The 23,364-nt window shown below is 34.8% G+C and overlaps 3 protein-coding genes across 5 annotated transcripts; all 3 read left to right on the top strand.

Moving 5' to 3' along the window:
* Positions 1-803: 803 nt before the first annotated feature.
* LOC130467638 (pre-mRNA-splicing factor CWC22-like) lies at positions 804-2,668 on the top strand. Its single transcript, XM_056836206.1, has 4 exons — positions 804-1,006; positions 1,525-1,637; positions 1,773-1,981; positions 2,474-2,668. Exons 1-4 carry the CDS (start codon positions 804-806, stop codon positions 2,624-2,626), a joined length of 678 nt encoding a protein of 225 aa, XP_056692184.1. The 3' UTR covers positions 2,627-2,668.
* Positions 2,669-5,239: 2,571 nt separating this feature from the next.
* Positions 5,240-12,233, top strand: LOC110790575 (ubiquitin-conjugating enzyme 15). Of its 2 annotated transcripts, none has more exons than XM_021995355.2 (7): positions 5,240-5,394; positions 5,548-5,651; positions 5,749-5,851; positions 5,971-6,034; positions 11,641-11,729; positions 11,826-11,922; positions 12,014-12,233. In XM_021995355.2, exons 1-6 carry the CDS (start codon positions 5,365-5,367, stop codon positions 11,919-11,921), a joined length of 486 nt encoding a protein of 161 aa, XP_021851047.1. In that variant the 5' UTR covers positions 5,240-5,364; the 3' UTR covers position 11,922; positions 12,014-12,233. The 2 variants fall into 2 exon arrangements, with proteins under 2 accessions (XP_021851047.1, XP_021851048.1); XM_021995356.2 differs by having other exon boundaries at positions 11,826-11,942.
* Positions 12,234-14,378: 2,145 nt separating this feature from the next.
* LOC110790576 (uncharacterized) lies at positions 14,379-22,762 on the top strand. 2 transcript variants are annotated; one of them, XM_021995358.2, is made up of 11 exons: positions 14,389-14,752; positions 15,188-15,255; positions 15,648-15,744; positions 15,840-15,968; positions 16,600-16,708; positions 16,795-16,939; positions 17,529-17,571; positions 17,790-17,963; positions 18,873-18,974; positions 19,071-19,133; positions 22,192-22,762. In XM_021995358.2, the coding sequence occupies exons 1-9, from the start codon at positions 14,531-14,533 to the stop codon at positions 18,969-18,971; spliced, it is 1,086 nt and encodes a 361-aa protein (XP_021851050.1). In that variant the 5' UTR covers positions 14,389-14,530; the 3' UTR covers positions 18,972-18,974; positions 19,071-19,133; positions 22,192-22,762. The 2 variants fall into 2 exon arrangements, with proteins under 2 accessions (XP_056693318.1, XP_021851050.1); XM_056837340.1 differs by lacking the exons at positions 18,873-18,974; positions 19,071-19,133; positions 22,192-22,762 and having other exon boundaries at positions 14,379-14,752; positions 17,738-17,957.
* Positions 22,763-23,364: the final 602 nt, after the last annotated feature.

The raw sequence follows: 23,364 nt of genomic DNA, 5'->3' as shown, positions 1-23,364 counted from the left end.
CGATCTTAGCTCCCACTGAAACCAAGATCCGTCGGTTCCGAATATTCATAGATGGAGTATTTAATGCCATTAAATACTTGATCCGTTTACGTACTATTTGTGTGACCCTACGGGTTCAGTCAAGAGTAAGCTGTGGATTAATATCATTAATTCCACTTGAACTGAAGCGGCCTCTAGCTAGGCATTCAGCTCACTTGATCTCACTGAATTATTAACTTGTTAATTAATACTGAACCGCATTTATTAGACTTAACATAGAATGCATACTTGGACCAAGGGCATTATTTCCTTCAAAAATTAGTCATTTGCGTCGCAGAATTACTAATCTGCGACGCAAATGACTCTAAGATGTTTTTAGAGTCATTTGCGTCGCAGATTAGTAATAATACGACGCAAAATATTACCTCATTTGCGTCGCAGAGTTACTCATCTGCGACAGAGTCATCTGCGTCGCAGATTAGTATTTCTGCGACGCAAATGAGTTAAAAAAATTTCGGAAGTTTCTCAAATTTAATTATAACCTTTTCCTTTTATTTTTAATTTGGTGAGACGCAGTCTACCTGCTCCTATTCCCTTTCTCTCTCATACATTTCCTGCCTCCCCTGTACAACTCTTTTAGTCTTTCTCTCTCGTATTTTCCAAATCTCCTTGTTGAAAGTCCAAAGCTTCTCTGTCTCTCCTTCAGAATCAAATTCGAGCTTTCCCTTCAAAGTCTTCTCTCACCAAATCATCCCAATCTCTCAAATTTGTTTTAAAATTCAAGCTTAGCGAATACGAAGGAGGCAAACCCAGATCTGAAAGCGATGACGTCTTCAGCCGGATTTCAAGCCGCGTTCTCAGCAAACTCTGGCTCTGAGGTGGATGACTCGGCGGCGACTCATCTTGGGTGCGGTGGAAGTGGGGCTGAGTTTTGGGGGGATTCTGTTGAGTCGACTCAGACCGAATTGGTCCCGGGTTACACCGCCATAACAACAACAGCAACAATGGCGGGAGTTTGTCGCTTTCTGTAGTTCTACACCAGAGGACTTCTTTGACAACGCTCCTCAGGTAACCAGTAAACCCGTTTCTTAACGCCGGCTACTCATTAATTGATTTATTATGCCTTCTTGAATCTAGGGTTTAATTTCTGATCGGAGGGCTGTTTGTTTATTACGATTGCTAAATTATTAGGGTTTGATTGTATTTCTGAAGTTCGAATTCTCCAAATTTATAGGCTGGTTTATTGATTGTTGCTGCTTTTCTTGGCTTCTTTCCGATTGATTGGTGTAATATTTGCGCAATTTTTAAGATGGAGGATATTAATCAATTGCTGAGGAATTAAGGGTTTTAATTAATTTTGAATTAGGGGTTTGAAGTATTATCGCCGAATTTCATATTTATATTCTTCTACTGTTGTACAAGGTTTCTGATTGGTTGATAATTTCTAATTGGAAGGCTATTTGTTTAATTCGGTCGCTGATTGATTAAGGTTTGATTGAATTTATGTTCGTGTTAGATTTTGGTTTTGTTTTGATGATTATGCAGTTGCTTCGCCAAAAGGTTTGTGTTAGAATTTGGTTTGATTTTTGATGAGTATGCAGTTGGTGTTATGATCGTTGATCAAGTAGGCTGTTTGTTGATATGCAATCCTCACAAAGGTTCGTGCTTTATGAGGATTTCACAGAGCTGATATGCAATTCTATTTGTCGGTTTGAATGCCGTTGTGTTGGTTGTAAATATTGCTTAATAGGCAATCCCACAGCTTGTTATTCATTGGTTTTGTTTGGTTGCAGTTGTAGCCCAGAGTAGACCAAATGATGATGATGAGGACGATGATGAAGACGACGAAGACGATGAAGAGCAACAAATGCAGATAAAAGATGAAACAGAAACCAACCTTATAAATCTCCGAAGAACTATATATTTAACAATTATGTCCAGTGTAGATTTTGAAGAAGCTGGCCACAAATTGCTGAAAATCAAACTTGAGCCTGGGCAAGAGGTAGAGCAATTCTTCTCTTTTGGATTTCTCTAACAGCTTTTCTTATTGCCTTAAATTCTGTTCTTGAAGTGCATCAGACTGTGCAAAAGGGGCTTGATTTGAAAATTGTTTCTCTGATAGTTTGGGAGATTCTTTTCTTTGCACCCTTTCAATGTTTTACATGTTCTGTGTAAATTTAATCTGAATATTTTTGAACTCTTTCAGAAATACTAGGCAATCCTTCAGTTATTATCCTACCATGGCTCTGATGTATACCTTTTGCTGTTCAGAACGTCAATGATGCATGTTAATTTGTTTATGCAGTTTTGTATTTTTCTGGAATCTCCATTTAGTTGTAGTTCTTAAGATTGTCAGTAAAATTTAATTATTTCTTTGCCTTTATGCCGGTTTTATTTGTTTGTGTAGCACTGCTATTTTCTTTATGCTGATTTTATTGTTTTTGCTGTTTGTAATTGGTTATTATGTGAAACTCATCTGAAATTGTCACTGCAGATGGAGTTGAATATAATATTATTGGAGTGCTGCAGCCAGGAGAGGACATATCTCAGATATTATGGTCTGTTAGGCCAAAGGTTTTGTATGCTCAACAGAGTGTATCAGGAGAATTTTGAAAAGTTTGATTTTCCCAAGTTGATTTTCGGATAATTGCATGTTTTTTGGGTTGATTGTTCCTGGGAAGAAGAGAGAGAAATATCAGGAATTGTGTTTTTTGGGGGTTTAGCAGCTTTCGTAGCTAAATAGACCTGATTTTAGCCTAATTTATGTTGTTTGCATCACAGTCAGTCTTTTGCTTTTCGTTCGATCTCATCACTTGCTATGCCTTGGCCTTGATTGTTGGGACGTTGCTCGATACTACACTGATTTTAGCCTAATTATTGTTCTATTTAATAATATGAGTTGTCCATTTTACTATATAATAGGTTTCATTTTAATATATATATATATATATATATATATGTATATATATATATGTATATATTAAAATGAAACCTATTTTTTTTACAAAATTCAAAGTCATTTGCGTCGCACATTAGCTTAATGTGCGACGCAAATGGCTAATTTTTTTTGGCGCCAAAAGGTCATTTGCCACGCACAATAGCTTAATGTGCGTGGCAAATGACTTTTCAGCACCATGCTGAAAAGTCATTTGCCACGCACATTAAGCTAATGTGCATGGCAAATGAGAGTTATTTGCGTCGCACTTTTGTGCGACGCAAATGACTTTTAGTCATTTGCATCGCGACCTGTTGCGTCGCGCAATGTGCGACGCAAATGACCTTAAATGTGCGATGCAAATGAGTCATTTTCCACTAGTGATCAACAAATAATATCTCATTAATATTTGAAGGTTTGTAGAAGTACTTAAAATTGGTTAACCGTTTTATAAAAAAGGTAACGTCTTAATTTTTTTTTCTAACGATACAATTAACAAAAAAGTTTAACATTGAAAATTGTACCTTAAAAATGAATCAGTTACGTAATCCTATTAGACATGTGAAGTATGGAGTAGTAGTCAAGGGCATATATTTTAAAAGAAGCGGATGATTATGATCTAATTATGTAAATTTTTTAGGAGAAGCTAATAGCCTATTAGAACTTGTATTTTTAGGGCCACACCCTCATTTTCCAATTTCTGGATCCCCGCTGTTAGGTATGTGCGTTTTTACTTAAGAAGTAGGCATGTATGCATATATATTTTTCATAAAATTTATATACTTTTAAGTGTATTAGGCCTACCTTGGTTGACTTATATGACCAATAAATCTAGTCGAGTTAGCATCGTTGACTTAATATACTATTTCTGCAAAAATTTACGCTAGCCTGCATATGCTGAAAATTTCCGTGTTAGAGGTTGGATTCACTACTACAAAATGGGAAAAGATACCCTTCCAAAATGACCTAAGAGACCTCCTTTTAGGGGGTCTCTATCTCAAAGGTCTCTTTGATAAAGAGACCCCCTCATTTAGAGGTGGTTTGTTTGTTAAAAGCTAGATACCCCTTATGTTAGAAAGGGGGTTTGTTATGTAAACTGTGTAACAAAAAATTTAGAAGGGAAATAGACCCTTTATTATAGATATGAGGTATGTTTATTTAAATTATTCAGACCCATATGTAAAATAGAGGGTCTCTTTGAATTTTTTAATTTTTTTTATTTCAAGAAATTAAGACCCCATATGTAAGATAGGGGGTCTCTTTGAATTCTTTATTATTATACCTAGAGACTAGTTATTATACATAACGGGTCTCTTTTTATTTTAGTTTTTTAAAAAAATCGTAGTAGCAGGCTACACCTGCGAAACACCAGTTGATAGTCCCTGCTATATCCATTGGCTAGTAATCCCTGCTATAATAATACAACAATAGCAAGCACTTAACCTGAAACACACCTGACGCCTGCTATATAATCATTCAACAATATTAGTGTGAAACTACACCTACTGTTATAATAATTCGTATAACTTGATAACAATTCCATAATATTCCATATTATTATCAAAAATATACATTTCCCAGAAGTAATGCTCATTTAATGATCTCCAAAACGCAAAAGTTTTACATCACTTGTAATTTCGAAAAATGTAAAAGCTTTACATCGTAATTTGCAAAAACGTAAAACAATAAAATGTTCCAAAATCTAATCATTCACACCAATTTACCAGTAATTTGAACCAAAACTCATGGAGTTATCGCATACCATCATCTTTGTTTTCTCATCTGCTTCTTGCTTGATGAATAATTTCTTGAGAAAACTATAATAAGTAACATAGTTAGTGATTAAGCAAATACAAAGTTCAAAAATAGCAACTTTCCAAATAAGCTTAACCTATCACAATTCAACGAATGATCAAGTATTGTAGAAAAATTATAAGTTTTACGTAAGTTTTATCCTCTCTAAAATATCAGCAAATTTTATTTAAGACCGCCTTACAGAAAAGACCGCGTTATTTGCTTAACTAATTGGTTTCATTGTTTAACAAATTAGTTTCTGTGCTTAACTAATTGATTTTATTATTTAACTAACTAATTGATTTCATTGTTTCACTTATATGATAACATACGGTCTTTTATGCAAGACCGCTTTATATAAAAGTTTATACTAAAATATTTTCCGAATTAATTTGAGTTTAAATTAAAATCGAGATAATGGTTCCCCTTTTTATCCGTTTAAGTCTTTAAGACAGTAAAAAAAAAAGGTCCGCGCATAGTTGAAAAAAAATCGAAAAATTAACCAAACACCGTTACTTTCTGCCACTCTCCCTCTCCCTCTCTCAAAATAAAAATAAAAATAAAAATAAAAATAAAAATAAAAATAAAAAGTCTATTTTTCCAACAGCCATCCCAGAAAATCTGTCTGCAACTCTCCCTCTCTCAATTCGCAAACTATGACAAGTTCCTCAACTCAATCTCGCAAGGTTAGTATTCTTATCTCTCTCTATGCCTTAATTTATGCAATTTAGATCCTTCACCCGTAATCCCGTACATCATGCTCCCGAGAGAACATACAGTTTAACACAATTTCTAATACGGAGTATTAATGTTTGCTGTTTTTATTTTGAAATTCACAGGTTTTAAGCAAGATCGCCCAAAATCGACTCCAGAAAGAGCTTGCTGAGTGGCAGCTTAATCCTCCCCCTGGCCTCAAACACAAGATCACCGATAATCTTCAGAGGTAGTTTTATTTTTCAGTTTTTTTTGGGAAGGTTTTCTAAACAATTAAAAACATTGTGAATTTTATGGGGTTTGATTATTTTTATATTTTTGAATAGATGGGTGATCGATGTTTCCGGAGCACCTGGAACTTTGTATGCAAATGAAACTTATCAGCTTCAGGTCGATTTTCCTGAGCATTATCCTATGGAAGCACCACAGGTTGAATTTCCCCCCTAATTTATCCCTAATTCAGAAATTTGGCTTATTGTTTTGTTGTTGTTTTTACTTCAGAATTTGCTAAATTGAAATTTGATTAATGTTGTTGGTTGTTGGGGCAGGTTATATTTGTACCTCCAGCTCCTTTGCATCCTCATATTTACAGCAATGGACATATCTGCTTAGGTACTTTCTTTTTAACTTTCAAGAAAAAAAATCCTGAATTTGGAGTAAATGGACTTGTTCTTTGTAATGTTTTCTTACTTCTAATCTGTTCGGATTTAGTTGTCGCATAGCTAGCTTAAATTATACTATCGAATCTAGTTGTTGCGTAGCTAGCTTAAATTATACTATCAACGTGATCATGTCATGGTTAGTTCTGTATGAGTTGGGGGTATATTAAATCATTGTATATTAGAAGTGTTATAGTAGGCTACTAGTATATTACCCGTGCGATGCACGGTTTACATATTTAACTTTAGTGTAAAGGTAAATTAATTTTGAAAAGAAACATAGAAAAATTCGTAGATTATTTTATTCCTTTTCATGCATCACCCATAATTTCATGTTTGGTATAAAAATCAGGTATCATCATATACTATGAGAATGCCAATCCTCAACTTGAACAGTTGAACCCGCTGGGTTGGTCCGATCATTTATAACACGAACCGTTAATAATCCGCAAGCTGGAACCCAAAACCCAATCTGAATATATTCAACCCAAACCGATTTACTTTATCCATACCATACAAAATTGGTATGGGTAACACAATAAAAAAAATGAGATGGTATTTTACTTTATGCAGCTAGAGATGCCTTTGAGACGTGACAGGGGTATAAAAGAAAATGCATCTCCTCTCCATTACTCATTCGTGTATCCACACCCGCATCAAACCCACCCTTAGACCTAACTCTTGTTTTTTTTTTTTTTTTTTTTTTTTTGTATTCTGATTTGAGTAAATAACAAAACATTATAATAGGTAGATTAGTAGTAAAATAATTGTTGATATACTACTCATTATCAATTAGATGAAAGATAAGTGGGGTGAGCGGGTACAATCTAAAATGTCATCATCGACCCGTCGCCCGCGACGAATACATTTTTTAACCCCATCACTTGCCAAACTTTCCTCCACCTCACTCACTTGGGCGGATGTGCAGGGGGATCTCCCGAAAAACCGGCCAATGACAATCTGACATAGATCCCTATATTCGGTGAAGAATTCGTTTTGCCTTTCATCCAACTTTTGAATATATTGACATAAGATTATCGCTAAAATTCATTGTATTAGCTAAATAATGTTGATAAAAATATATATAGTGACGTACATAATTAGGATTGAGTGAGTGTTCCCAAATCAAATAAATCCAAATCTGCCTCATCACGAAGGTGAGAACATGTTATCCTTATACAGTTATACCCGCTCACCAACACCAAATCTCTATTTATTAGTCAATATTAGTCAATCATTTATGTTTATCTTCGTTGTCAGCCCAATATAAAATATAAACTCGCCCCATCATCAATGTGATGCACGGTTCACATATCAAAATGCAGATTCCAAAGTTCTCTAAGATACACTTCTTCCGTTTTTTACTTCACCATTTATCTTTTATAAAAGTTGCATAATAGTTGCACCATTTCCTATTATGGTATGTTTTCACATGCTTTTGGGTGTGTTCACACTCTAAATACCCATTTTACTCTTACTCACATTTCACATTTACCATTATTACTTTTCCTCCCTTTTGTTTGCTATCCTATATGAAATTTTGATACTTACACTTTTTCCTATTATTTATGCCCAATCCAAATCGTGCAAGTAAAAAAAGGGAGGAAACATGTATGTATACGCTCATCTCTAACCCTTGTCAGGTCTATTTTCATATTATAAGATTTTGATTTTTATTACACATTTTTTTAAAAACAATATTAGTAAAAAAATTATAAATTCAATCTTTATCATTCTCATCCATCATTTAAGTAGCCATACCTACTTAATACTCGTTTTATGTGTCTCGGCTAATATCTCTTATCAACTGTGATTCTTTTCATAATTGTATAATAACATTCTTTTTCGTGTGTTGCCAGTGATATAAATTAAGTTTTTAATGAATGTAAATATATAACTTGCATGTGATATTAGTTGTCAAAATGGTTGATGGTCACCATATATTTGTCAAAATTATAATTTTCTAATACATGCAAAAAATCTATAAAGTATGTCATAATATCTCGATTTTATAGGCTTTGAAGTTTTGGAAATATGTATAATATACTTGATTTCACTAATTAGAAAATAAAAAATCATACTCCCTCTGTCCCGGAATACTTGACCTGTTTTCCTTATCGGGTCGTCCCTTAATACTTGACCTGTTTCTAAAAATGGAAATATTCTAACAATATTATATTATTTCTCACTCCACCCCTATTAACCCACATACCCCCTACTCCATGCAAAAAATAACTAAAAATTCAACCCCTACTCTCCCCCAACCCCACCCTTTACACATTTCCCACTAACTACATTAAAATAATACCCCACTATCAACTACTACCTATTAAATTAAATAAGTCAATTCAAGTCCCTTAAACTCTGTGCCGGTCAAACCGGGTCGAGTATTCCGGGACGGAGGGAGTACTACGTACGTACAGTCGTACAATACAAATATTTATATATATAAAAAAAACATACTTCCTTCGTTTCATAATCATGTTTCAGTTTTTTTTTTTTTTTTTCATGTTTGACAATGCACATTTTATATCATTTTATCTCTAGTTATACATTAGTGAAATTATAAATTGACTAATACATGGTGTAATATTTGTAATTAGTGATAATTTGTAAGATCCTATGATTCTAAATTTGACTATTTTACGGTAAATATTAACATATACCATAATAGACTATAAAAATGTACAGCTCGAGATAGTAAGTCTTTTATTTGGCTTGATGACAGTCCAATTTATTTGGAATGATATTTAAGGTATTTTTATTGGACCATGGAATAAAAATGAGATATCTTAATCAGTAATAGTGAATAGTAAAATATTACTCTTGAATAACAACGGCGAGATCTAAAATAACCTTATATAATGATATTATAAATCGTGTATAAAAATCTTGAACTATATATAATACATTATCATAAAGATTAATTTTAATACTTAGTGCTTTGTAGTTATTAGTTAAGTACTCCCTCCAAAATGGAGAGGCGAATGGTTCTCATTTGTCAAAAGAGAGTCGAATGTATTGTTTGCTCCTCTAATATTTTATACCTCATATATTTTAGAAGGTGAATTTGAAAACTGCACAAATATCATATACGGAGTAAGTTTCATCTCTAAAAATACAAATTGCTGACAGAATTAAATATGTGATATTTTAATTATTCTTATTTTAAGTTTAATTTATTTATATTAAAAGAGAGGTCAATCAATGAGTGACATTTGTCATCACCACATTGATTTCCTCTCTTTTAGTATAATATATATATATATATATATATATATATATATATATATATATATATATATATATAGATTATTCTCACGCCTAAACAATATGTAAAATTAATATTATGTTTTTTGTGTTTCCATTGTTATAGCCTAAAAAATAGGAGAGTGGGAGTATAAAATCTCGTAGCTGCATATATTTAGATTGGGCTGTATATTTTTTCTGGAAGTTTTGTTATTTGATGCGTGATATTATTTTGTTTACAAAATATTTGTTGCTTTAATTATTTTTTTAACATTTTTGTCAGCCGTTTTTTCTGGAAAGTTAACATTAGAATCGGAGATATTATTGTTTTGTGAAATATTTGTTGCTTTATTAAAAAATAAATAAATTTCGTAGCCTTTTTTTCCTGGAAGTTTAAGATCATGTGCGGTATTAGAAAGATGTTCTAAAAAGTTTATGCTTAGTTTTTTTTTTCAATTTTATTTTTAATATTAAAAGAGAGGACCAATCATGTGGTGACATTTGTCATCACCACATTGAGTTCCTCTCTTTTAGTATAGTATATAGATTTACTGTTTTTCAGAAGTTGGTTGAATTGGATGGTGTGTTAAGAACTTAAGATCAATTCTTGTTTTTTTTTGGTAAGTGAGAAGTATATTTTATACCAAAGCAATACAGCCTAACAATCAAACGGGAAATAAAATTCCTTTCAAGATCCCTACCCAATCAACAACCAACAGGCTAAAAATAAAGCAACTGAAAACACAAAAGCATACACATAAAACCAACTATACAAGAAAAGAGCTATACAAGAAAGGTTACAAATTGTCATGCCACTTTCAGGTTTCATGATGCTGCGTTCTTAGTATATCTTGCATTTATGTTTGCATATCGTATTTTTCTTTCTTAGCATACGTCATTAGGGAGGGCAAGGGGGGGTGGGGGGAGGGTTAGTTTCTATGATAGCAATGACATATCCAGTTAAATTTAAAATATTTGATGTATTGGGTTTTGTGCTTACTTTTGAATATGTGATGAACTCATGATAAGCATAGATTCCTTGTGGTCTTTGTTCTCATAGTATCTGAAGTTAGTATTAAATAAAGCATGACTTGCAAGCACCTAGCATTGGACTACTCTGCCGCCTACTAAAGATTAGCAACATTTCTAGTATGCAATCCTTCAGGGCCTCGCTGGCCTCCTATGAACCTATTGATTCTTATGATTTTCATTTTGATCAGTTAGATTAGTACCATATATTCGTCCAACCATTAGTATTTCTGGGCTGTTTTCTTCTCCTCTGGACTAATATTAAGCGTACTCATCCTCTTCATTCCGGTGAAAAATCATTTTGGTCTGGTGGAAAATTTATTTCACAAGTTGAGAGCAAAGCCTTACTTATTATGTCTATGTTTTGGCTGAAAATGTACACTCTGTATTTTGTTTGCAAGCTGTGAAGTGCTTTTTGTAACCTTATACTTTTCAGCTTTACCTGGGAACCTGGGACTAGATCAGTGATTTCTTTCTCTCACTCTTTGGCATGAGCTGATCTTGCATGTGTCTTTTGGCAACATTTTTTTTGTAAAATGAAGGACTGTGTGGGCAGGAGATAAATTTTCCCATGCCAACTACCTATGCAATGTCATTGGATTAAACGCAAACATGAGTCAGATCATGAGATTTTTCAGAACATCTCAGCACTTCATGCCTCTCTTTCGACAGTTAGCAATGACTTGTTCTATTTCCTTTATGGGTCTACAGGCTCCGCACTCCACGTGAAACAGTCTTTCTCTGTTGTATTGTTTTGGCTCTGCATCTACCTCCCAACCCAATAGAAGCAGAATTCTCAATGACTCTGAACAGCTCTGATTAAGTATGATCTGTCACTTGTGTATCTTGTCAGTTGCATCATACTATATGCCTTTCTATAAAGTTGGTGACCCGTGTTTCATTGCTCCCAGCCTCAGTTTCTATATATGGATAAAGAATAGGTCCCGGTTACGTGCATTGGTGCTGCCTTGCCTAAGATATGTTGTATTTTTGTAAAGGATGGTCATGATATTGAAATTTTGTTTGATAAGTGCTTTGAACATTATTGTGGCCTCGTGGGCCATTTTGTAGTGCAAGCTCATAGTCGTTTGTTGGGTAAATTCTTTGTTACGTCAGTCTTGCCTGGTTTAGAGGTTCCTGTTGTGTGTTTTAGTTGGGACCTTTTGCTTCCACTGTTCCACATGTTAAATGTTAATTACTTATCTTATCCATAAGATGCTTTATCTTTGAAACTGATCTTGGCCTACAACTTCTTTTCCTTGTATTTGTCCATGCTTGCAGATATATTATATGACTCTTGGTCCCCTGCAATGACAGTCAACTCAATTTGTATTAGTATTCTATCAATGTTATCAAGCTCTACCTCAAAGGTTCGTAGAGTCCGAGCAGTTGCCAACGTGCCATATGAATTCCCGTGAAATTATTGACAAGGATACTGAAATGATTGATTTGGTTTCCTTTTGCAGCAACGTCCTCCAGACAATGACCGTTATGTGAAGAACTGTAGGAATGGGAGATCTCCTAAGGAGACGAGGTGGTGGTTTCATGACGATAAAGCGTAATGTATGACTAATTACTAAATGGTGTGTCTCATATCTGAATACACTTTATTTTAGAGTTGGCTTTTAGGCTAAATACTGCCTCTGATTTCCAGGACATGTTGAAGTGGAAGCGGAGGAAATGCTGTCTCAAATACTACTTATTTCCCCCTCCCTCCCCTACACCCCCAAAAAGGTATCAGGATTGTATTCAGAGTATATCCTCTTGTTTAGCTCGGGGGATAACACATTTAACCTCCGCGACATGGAAATGCAATTGTAAAGCAACGACTCCTGATTTAAAGTATGAGAAAGTTAGCTGGTTGTTAAATGTTATTTCATGTTGCAAAGTTACCATAAACCTTGTATTGCACTTATCAAACTGACCTCAGGGATCATAGAATGAGCCATAAGATAGTTCATAAAAGAGCACTACACCAACACGATTCGCAAAACAGCACCCTGATACACCAATACGGTTCGCTAAAGAGCATCCTGATGCGAGTGATACCCATTGGTTCGAGTGCACTTGCAAGAGGTGTGGCCACACTGCTGTACGAAGTGTTGCCGCACCAAATATCCTCCCTCCAAGCTGCAGACGACTGAAACAAGGTGCATTGATAGCGCTCCACATCGAGGAATGGGGCGTAGAGTTAACTGTGGGTTGGATCGTGCTTTGTGTTGTCTTGGACTCTTGGGCCTGAACTGGCCTTCCCACATCAAATCCACGTGATTCAGGCCGGGCCTGGAATTCAAAATGGTGGCCCATGAACCATGTCACGTGTCGTTTTGGGCACTGCCTTTGTGCCTAAGCCTGATTTCACTCAATCGAATGTGCTTTGTCATGCTTTTTCCAGAAGATACGACTCGAGCCCAGCCCACGGCCCATGAATTTGTGCTCATGCAAGCCATGCTTTTTTCCGCGCCCGTGGGTTAGGCTCGGGCCGTATCTTTTGGAACATGTCCTTAATCCAACATTTTTCCAAATATAATTTAAATTACATGTTGCTAATTTTAATAAGTTGTCATATTGAAAATTAAATTATTTAATATAATAGAATACTTGGTGGGGTATATATATGAAGAGATAGAGGAAGTAAGAGAGTATACTCTTGGTTGTGGGACAAATTAAAGAAAGAGGAAAGAGATATTGGGAAAGGATGTGGAGGAAAGAGATTATGATGTCAAAAGGAGAAGAGAAGAGATAAGAAAATAGAGGAATGTAACCTACTCATGGTTATTCATGATCTAAGACTTATGTCTCTTTTGGACTTTATTGTAGTTCCTTCCGTCCAGTTCAGTTCAGTTCAGCTCCATTTAGTTCAATTCAGTTCAGTTCAAAATATCGGATCATCTTTCTTTGTAGTTATTTTTATTCTTGATATTGCAATTAAAATTGACAATTATTACTCCTTATATATATATACGTAGAAAAATTATTATTATCGTTAATATTACTTAAATATTACTATTATTATATTAATATTATATGTAATTATTGTTATTAATAACTAATTATGATTATTGTAGTTATTATTTATTATTATGAGTATTTTTATAAATATTAACATTATAATTATTACTATTCATCTTTTAATTATTATTGATATGGCTAAAATTATCACTACTATAATATTGGCATATGCACGAGTAACTTCCAAAATAACGATGTAAATATTTCTATAATAAATATCACAAGTACAACACAAATTTATTTTCTCCATTATTTATTATTTACTACAGAGTATTTATTATTTATTATTATTTATTATTTACTATTCATTCAGTTTCATTCAGTTCAGTTCAGCTTCATTCAGTTCAGTTTAGTTCAGTTCAGTTCAGCTCCATTCATTTCAGTTCAGTTCAGTTCAGCTCCATTCATTTCAGTTCAGTTAAACAAAGTTAAGAACATGATCTTACTCAAGACTTATCTAAGACTACACTTTTTTTTCTCTTTTCATCCTTAATTGTCTTTTTTTTAAGGAACTTATGGTGTAGTGTGTAAAAATATAAGAATCTTATAAGTGAAAAAATGGTGACAAAGTTTGGAATTTGAGGTTGATTTTTAACGATAAATTTACCCTGAGGGCATGCTTGGATTGGGTGTAATGGATTATGGGGGTAATAAAAGTCAAACCACCATAATAAAAGGACAATGAAGGTGAATTGAGGTGGTTGCAAGGAGAATGGTGTGGTGGTATTGTGATGAGAAGTTGTGGTAGTGGTGGTGTTGTGAGGAGAAGGGAGGAAGGGGGGAGTTATTACCTCCCAAATGAGGGTAATAATCATCCTAGTGGGAGATGGGTAACTATTTCCCCCATAATGAGGGTATTTGTTCCCCTTTTCTTTTATTTTCTTCTTGCCAACACTACCTTATTCTCTATGCCACCACTTCATCCCCTCATCATCACCTTCAATTACCTTATATTTTTTTAGTTTGACTTTTATTACCCCTTAATGTATTACTCTCAATCCAAGCATGCCCTGAGTATGAAAAAAAAAAAATTAAAAAAAAGAGGAAGAAGAAGAAATACTCAAATTCTGGAAGTCGGGAATTTGGAGTTTCTCCTTGTATAACCCCTTCTGTTGTGCTGACTGTGAAGCACAGTAATAGAAGCAGAAGCAGTCTAAAAATGGCGGCGGTGGCGCGCTTTCTTCCATGGACGGCGATTTCCGAAAATCCGGCGAAAGTTTCCGGGTGGCGCAGTCAGTTCTCCCGCTTACTCTTCAATTCAGTATCATCTCTCCTTCCCTTTCGTTACCCCAACTACGCCGTCGTTTCGTTCTGCTCCCTCTCTCATAGCTCCTCTGATACTGATACTTCCGACATCACCCTTCCACAGTCTCCAAAACAGGTCCCCTCTCTCTCTCTCTTTCCCTCGACCAGTTCCTTTAATTGGGTCAACTACAAAAATGGAGTCTTTCTATCTATTAACTAGTTTTTGAAATTCGGTCAAATTAAAAAATTGCAATTTGTTAGGGTTTAAGTTATTTCCCTGATTTTGAATTACCATCGAGCTTTGTTCAAACGAATATGTAAGTATATTGAAAAGAACATTAGCCGAGAACATAATGCACATCATGCTCCGGTGTGTTTATCATAATCAAATTTGTTACTTGATTGATAATTATTATGTCTTTTTGGCTTTTATCTTGCATTTTAATATATAATGTATTCAAATTACGATATATTGTACATACAATAATAATTTCTATCTTATTTCTTTCAAATTTGGTTGCATAAAGTACTGATGTAGTAGCAGTAATTTCTGTTGGACTGTTGGTGACAGGGGAACTTGAAGCCAGGGCTTTATTTAGTAGGGACTCCCATTGGTAATCTTGAAGATATCACATTGCGGTATTTGTCTCCCCTTCTGAAGCTTTTGAGTTGTTTAAACATTACTTTTCTTTTCGATGAGAAACTCTTGTAATCAACATGAATATATGCATTTCAAGTTTAGTTATTTGTTGTTGAGGTTCAGTGACAGTGAGAACCTTGTTTGTTGAGGCATCACAATTATTTTGTCAAAGTAACATCATTTTGCATTGCATTAGAGTTAGTTTTTGATGCTTTACGTCAAGGTTTGACTATCAATCAGGCGATTCTCATGGAACGTTGAAGATTATACTGTTTATATGACACTACAATAAGGAAATGTAGTCTTGTTGATGTCTAATGACTGGGTTTCTTGACTGAGTTATTTCTGGCTTTCTTGATCTTGATCCTTGTCAATTTGATTTTAATTCTAGTGCGTTGCGGGTGCTGAAATCAGCTGACGTGATACTTTCTGAGGACACGAGGCATTCGGGAAAGTTGCTTCACTATTATGGAATTAAGACGCCCCTTGTATGTAAAGGAAATACAATTTTGATATCGCATGCATAGTTGGTGTGAGTTCCACGACTTCCACCTGATTGGAGCTTTTTTTTATTTGATCCTAGATGAGTTATCACAAGTTTAATGAGTATCAGAGAGGAAGAACAGTTTTGAAACGTTTACAGGAGGGTGAAATTGTCGCTCTGATTAGCGATGCTGGGATGCCTGGCATTAGTGATCCTGGAACAGAATTGGTCAGTTGATGCATCCTTAATCTACGTTCACGAATTTATCCGTTACTTTCCTCAGAATAGCATTAAACCATTGACCTTTTTAGGGTATTGGGCAGTAGGGTGGTATATTTCACCCATGATTTTATATGACAATTAAAATTTGCAACCCTCTTTATAAGTGCTTTATCCTGTGAATGGCCTTTATGTTCTGTTCTGTTCACCCAATTTCACTTATCCTGTACTTAAGTGAACTTATCCGAACCTATTTTTGTTGTAAACTGAACATTGGTAACCCATATTTTTCATGAACTTATTTGAATTTGTTTTTTCCAGAACTTATCTTATTTGATCATATTTTTCCCAAAATGAGTGGAATATAAGGTGATCACACAAATCCTAAAAGTGTTTTACATTTCTACATTATGTTATTGTCATGGCTAGATTGTCGTCTAATCAATTTCTACCATTTTTAAATCAAGATTCTGCTTAACTTACGGTTTGGTCAATAGCCATGGATGGAGTTGTGGTAATATGATGTTATCATCATGGGTAGACTGTCCTCTAACCAATTACAATCACATGGATTGAGTTGTGTTTAATGTTATAAGGGAAGTAGCATTAATCATTGTTTATGTGACTTTTTTGTCCACAGGTGAAGCTGTGCGTTGAAGAAAAAATCATTGTAGTTCCAATCCCTGGACCTTCAGCTGTACTTTCAGCTCTCTCTGCCTCGGGTTTGCCAACCGATGACTTCACCTTCGGTAGTTTGCAAACTATTAGGAATATAACAGTAATTTTTTCTCAAAGTAGTCTGCTTCCTAATCCTGCATATCTTTTGTTGATCTAGTTGGATTTCTTCCTAAGCATGCCGGGTCTAGGAGAGAAAGGCTCTTGTTCTCAGCCGATCAGAGTGCAACACAGATTTTCTTTGTTCCTCCACACAAGCTACTTCAGTTTCTTGAAGAAACTTCTTCAGTTTTTGGCGACTCAAGGTAAATAATTACTGACTAACTCAATGCAAATTAGACGATTGAAAAAAAAAAAATGCTTGTGTGCACTCTATATATAGTTTGTTCAGAATTTGAAGTCTTTGGTGGTTATGATGTGAAAATTTGTTTCTCAGTACATTTTTGGAGGTTTATATTATGTATAAAAATCTGTACTTATTACTTACCTCTGGCTGATCTTGTTATGAGTACTGCCATTCACTTCAGTGATTTGTCCTTATCTTCCTTCACGTGGTGCTTGACCTGCTTGTAATGTTTGTCCATTTATGAGAATCATCACAGTTTTGATTCATATAGTGCACACTCTTAAATTCTTGCTTAGATTATAGGTTATTTATCATCGAAGAAATTTGATTTGGATTGTGGGAATTGGTTCCCTGGCATATGCCCTCATTGGCAGCAATCAGTTTTGGGTGGAAGAGTTTATTGATTGCTTGTCCTTTTTATTTTATTTTATTTTATGTTTCTAGTACTGAGTAATATGCAACCCAATCTACTCTCCTTTCAGCCTTTTGACTTCAATTTATGTAATGGTTGGGCATAAATCATGATCATATACTTTGTAATGTTGCAGGAAATGTGTCATAGCTCGAGAAATGACCAAAATCCATGAAGAGGTATGATTTGAAGGAATTGGTTGTTTGATGTAAGAAGGTTTTAGGTATATAGTGGGTTGTTATTGATTTACTGATTTGAATGAGCAACTTCTTCCCTACAATTTTATAGATCTGATTGAATGGTATTTATCTGATTATTTTGACTATATTTCCATTTATTGTCAAGGTGGGATCTTGGCCTTTCGTCATTAAGTTTCTGACAGCCATGATCCTTGCAGTTTTGGCGGGGAACCTTTCAAGAAGCTAAGGAGGCATTTGTATCTCGAAAACCGAAGGGAGAAATGACACTTCTAGTAGAGGGAAAGGCAAAGTGCATTGATGAACCTCCGCCGGATTCTCAGATTGAGGATGAACTCAGGGAGCTCATAACCAGTGGGCATAGTCTGTCAACGGTAAATTTTGCGTGTTGCTCATTCCTTCTATGCCTTTTCTATTGGATGTGTACTTCTTCTGAAATGAAATACTTGATGACTGTTAATGAAACATGCATCTAGAAGGTCCTTTGATCTAGGGAGCATGGAAAGACAGAGGCATAGTGTTCTGCGTGCTCAAAATGTTTCTTGATATTAGACATGCATCAATCAGTTGCCTATTTCCTTGAAATGCTTGATGATTATTGTTTGGGGTTTCCTTGTTGATTTATCCTTCATAATCTTTGCAATCCTCTTTAAAGCAGAATCAATATAGATATTTCTGCTAAATTTTTTGGGCTCTGTAATACTCCGTAACATGTTTTGAACTTCTGTTCAGGTGTTATAACATCTCTTCGGAATTGGTTCATGTTGTTTACTGATGATTTTGATATTGCCGTCCTAGCATGGGTGCATTCTGTTTCCTGTAGTAGAACTTGATGTTGAATGTGCTTGGATGTACTTTCGGTAGTTTTTCCGTGCTTGGCTACTGTGTACTTATCAGCCTATATATCATTTTCTCTTAGAAAGGAAAGAGAGTTATCTTTTTACTGTTTTGGTGCCCTTTACCTAGCTCTGGTTTTCAAATGCTTGTTGAAGGTTTAACTAAAATTTTCCATTGTGATGAAGAAAATTAATCATGTCGCAAGGCAATTTTCAAGATTGCCCACCCTATATTGTTACTTGCATAACTGCACAAGCTGTTAGTTCAGTTCTGTCAAAGTAAATCATAGATCAATTATGGACCTCTGTTTGATATTTATCCAGTTTAATGTATGTATTTGCTTTTATATTATGAAGGAATGTCTTGTTTATTTACTCCAATGTTCATATTTGTTAGTGTATTAAGGAAATCTGATTGATGAAGGCATTACCATGTGATTGATGTAGGCTGTCAAGTTGGTTGCTGAAGGGACATCAAGGAAAAGAAAGGAAGTTTACTCACTTGCATTAAGGAAATTTGGGAAGCAACTTGTGGAAGAGGAATGAAATGTAAGCACGTAATGGTATTGTTACTACAATTTTTTTTGTCTCCCCCTTTCATCCATTAGTTTGTATCTTAACTTGTCGAGTTCTTGCTAAATACAGGAAAGGCAGAAACCATGTTTTATTTTTTGTCAATGACAATCTTCAAGCCTCGGAGTGATAGAGGTATGTGTTAAGTTCTCTCGTTATACACTATCTAACTTTTCATAGCTTTACTAAGTATCTGGTATGGAACCTCAAGAGAAAATGCCAGACTGCCAAAGAGAACAAGGGTGATTGAATGGTAGTTTCCAACCTTAGGGATGATGGCATGGTAATTGTCAACCTTATTAGACTTGTCCTTCGAAACAAGGGTGATGATTTGGAGGTCATCTGTTTGTATCGACCTTAGTCAGTTAGTGTTGAAAATATCTACAGGAAAGGCCAAAAGTGAATTTACTTACTGAGTTACTTCCCAATAGTTAAGACAAAAAGTAAAAGTAAACCCGCCAGTTTTGGTGCTGTATCCTATCCGCAGCCCCCTTCTCTCCCGCCTACATAGATTTTATCTACTATTGACCCTGCAAATTGCAAGTCTTGTCTATTAGCTGTTACTCTTTACATATCTTTTTTTCTCTATTTCCTTCATTGAAACTAGATGATGTCTTCTATCCTCTAATTTGCTATCTATAGTAACTTGGAACTTATTGCAAGGTGTTTTAGTACAAATGTGATTTGCAATATGGTGGGGAAGCAATTACTGCGGTAATGCTTATTTGGAAGATTATTAATTCGCTTGTATAAAGCCTTAAAGCAATGAGAGTGCAACACAAGGTGTTAAATATAGGCTGAAACCTTTTACCCTTCCTGGCAACTATCTGTCTTGTTTCTCAGACAACTTGCATTTAGTTCCAGTATTTTTTCCTCGTGTGAGTTTCTCAGCCCAGTCAGAGAGGGTTACATGTCCGGGTGTGGGCCTTGGTTGTATCCTGGAAATGTTGTGTGAGTTTGTTCCATAATGAATCATCTGGTGTGCATGCCGATGTGGGTCATAGCCCTCCCCATCTGCAAGTAAACCAATAAGTAATATTCAGTGGGATGTTTAATATAATGCCAAAGCTGGCGAAGTTGGTATGTTTATGGTTGCAGTTGATAGAACTTAGCAGTGCCTACTGTTTCTTTTTTTTACTGTTGCTTATCCTTTTCCCTTTACTTTGTGTAGTGAGCTTTGCATCCCCTCCCCTTCTTTTGGTAGTGGGCCTGACCGTTTCTCTGGTTATTCTTTAATTTAACTATATTCTCCCACGTCTCTAAAATTTGATATTTCCCGTTCATACTCCTAAGTATTATCTTGCTTTAATATTTTCTTTTCGAGAATTGATTAATGTTTTCTTTTTTGAGGAAAAAGATTTATTAATTTCTTATACGGAGTAATAAGGTTTTTAAACATTTACTCAAAAATATGTTTATATTAAAAAATTTGTACTCGTACTAAATTATCTTGTAGTTGTTTTCTCGACTTGCTTTCTAATCATGTTTGTGTGCTTTTTGGACTTTTACATTGTACAATACTCCTTCCATCCCAATCTATTCGCCGCAATAGACTTTTCACGAATTTTTATGTGATAAGTTATTGTATGCTTATCTACTATAGTTTAATAGAAAAAGAGATATGGTGGAGATAGTGGAAGAATTTTTTTGATTGAATGTTAGAGGATGTGGGACAATAACTTTTGGTAGTGGGAACTGGGAAGAAAGAGGTAATAAAATATTAGTGGGTTCATGCCATAAAAAAGAAGTATAACAATTAATTTGGGATAGACGAAAAAGGAAATTGAGACGATTAAATTGGGACGGAGGGAGTATGATTTTATAATTAAGCTTTATCAAAGAACCTTTTTTTGTTTGAGGGGAAATTTTATTGAAAAACTTAAACTATATAGTTTGCAAATTACAACAAAAACAACAATATGGAAGCCTAATCCCAATGATGGGGTCAACTGCATGAACCAAGGAGTGATCATCAACCATGATCCTCTACGTCCATTCCCTTCTATCAAGTGTTAACCTAACTTCTTACATCAAAGTCATCTCCGGTCTCCCTCGGATTCTTCTAAAATCCCCGTGATACCAATCCTCTATTTTCCCTACCAGCGCATCTTCTAATCTCCGTCTTCACATGCCCGTTGCGCACAACTGCAAAGGTAAATGAGGTAAAATGGAGAGTCCAAGTAACAATTTCAACTTCTTGTTTTGTTTCAATGTCAACGTTTCATCTGTTGATAATATAGGCTAAGTTACTAACAACCCGTTTGGTAGCCGGTCATAAATTGTGTCAATGGGAATGAATTTGTATGTAAATTTGTATGGAAAATCAATATCCATTCCCATGGCAATGCTAGCTTGCTCTAAATTATCTATTTTTTCTTCATAAATTTTCATTACATTCCATTACCATTTGGAGAATAGGTATTGGGTGGGAATTCAAATTTATGAAGAAAAACACCATGTTTGCGATGAAGTTTAATATTACCATGGAAATTATAACGTTATTTTCTTGCCAAATAACACTTAGATTTATTCTCATTTCCACCACTTATTACCAGTTACCAAAGGGGTTGTAAGTGTAATTGTGGTGCTCTTGGATTTGAATAAAGTGTAGATGAATAAGTCTGAAAGGCAAGGTTCGAGGAATATGTCTTTCCTAGATTGGCTTAAATATCTTAAATTCATTTGCAAACTGGTGGCTATTTTGGGTTTTGAATTTCCTTTCTACAATTGTTGAAGAGTTATTTTTCAATTTAAAAAACTGTCCACCAAAATGGGGTGGGGAGTGACTTCACAATGGTTTGCGTGTCTGAGTTTTCTAATTCAAGGGAAATGCTGAAACGGAATCAGTGCAATCTTCGACAACGGTAAAGTTGATGACAATTGGCAATTGAATTAAGAAACACATGTGGGTTTACTTTTGACTGAGGTATCTTTATTTCTTCCCTTCTGCTCGAGATGGCCTAGACTATGGGCTACATGAATCTTGAATGGTCGTTTCTTTTGGTTTTATGCTGGAAACTTGTCCTCTTAACATCCTGTTTGTGTATGATCCTATTCCTGTCACTCGTAGTCATTTTGTTCTATGTTTTGGTTAATTATATGAAGTGATGATATTTTTAGTATGATAAGCGGTTGAGTAGCTAGAAGTTGAGAAGACCTGCATTTAATGTAATGGAAAGTTTGTACCCTGCAGGTAGTAATTTTGCACTACAGAATTGCAGAAGAATCCTTGAAATTTCCTTTTACGGAGTTAGCATGGTTAATATCATTAAAGAGGCTTAAAACATGAGCTCTTTGAACTTGGTTGTTGAAGCTGAGATAACATTTGGGGAAAGGTCTGTCATGTGCTCTGAAGATTTTGCTGTAATCAAAATAAGCGGTTGGTGGGAAGATTATAAAGGTAATTTATGTAAATGGTCCAGCATCGAGTATTTGATGTAGCACGATGTGTTAAACTGTGTCATTAGTGAAGATGGTAAGTCGATGAATGAATGGTTCGAGTTAGTAGCAGTAGCATTTAGATATAGCAGGGACCATGAGAATACAAGACTAATTGTAAGGTATATTATGTATATACTTGGCATATTGTTATGGTTGGGCGATTTCATATACTTCATATCTGATATTACGTATTTCGTAGGACAGTTAAGCAATAAGTATCAGTTTTCCTGGTCTCGCATTTGTGATTTGTGTAGTGGGTGCACCCTTTATTTAGTTTGTATAATTGATGAGAAATGAATTGAGCAAACTGGAGCCATATTGTACGACTATTATGTTCCTAATTTGGGTTTTGTTTCCTCAAAATCTTGGAATGTTGTAACAAGATTGAATTTGTAAGTTTGTGTGTCTTGTCGTCGTCTCCTCCAGTTGTGTGAGAACTGAGAACACACCCAAAAGAACTCGCAATGCTAACCATGTCTTGAGGGTGGCTTCTTACGTTCAAGCCAGACCTTGGTCAAGGGCTGTGTTTCACGACTAGCCTAGATCTTTAGTGACTTTACAAATTATGTCAAAATTTTATCGTCAAAAGTCAATTTCCTAAAATAATATATCTCGTTTATTTACTTTCTTTTGCATAAACTCTTCATGTATGGGGAAAAAAAATATAGGATTATAATGTGTCCGTATTAGACGGTTTTGTTAATAGTTTAGTCAAATCGTCATATCAATAATAGAAAATATATTTATTTAATATTTTGGTCAAATTAACATCTAAGCCTATTGAACATTTTGGTGAAATTATCATATTAAATATATAAAATATATATACTAGATTATTAAATGAATATGTTCAAGATTTATTAACTACGCATTCACTTTAATGGACAAATATCTCAGTTAAGTATTTTTTAGAAAAAATGGTGCA

The sequence above is a fragment of the Spinacia oleracea genome, chromosome 2 (genome assembly GCF_020520425.1).
Source record: "Spinacia oleracea cultivar Varoflay chromosome 2, BTI_SOV_V1, whole genome shotgun sequence".
Classification (NCBI taxonomy): domain Eukaryota; kingdom Viridiplantae; phylum Streptophyta; class Magnoliopsida; order Caryophyllales; family Amaranthaceae; genus Spinacia; species Spinacia oleracea.
The sequence above is the reverse complement of the archived record's forward strand: the minus strand, read 5'-3'. Positions and strand labels throughout refer to the sequence as shown.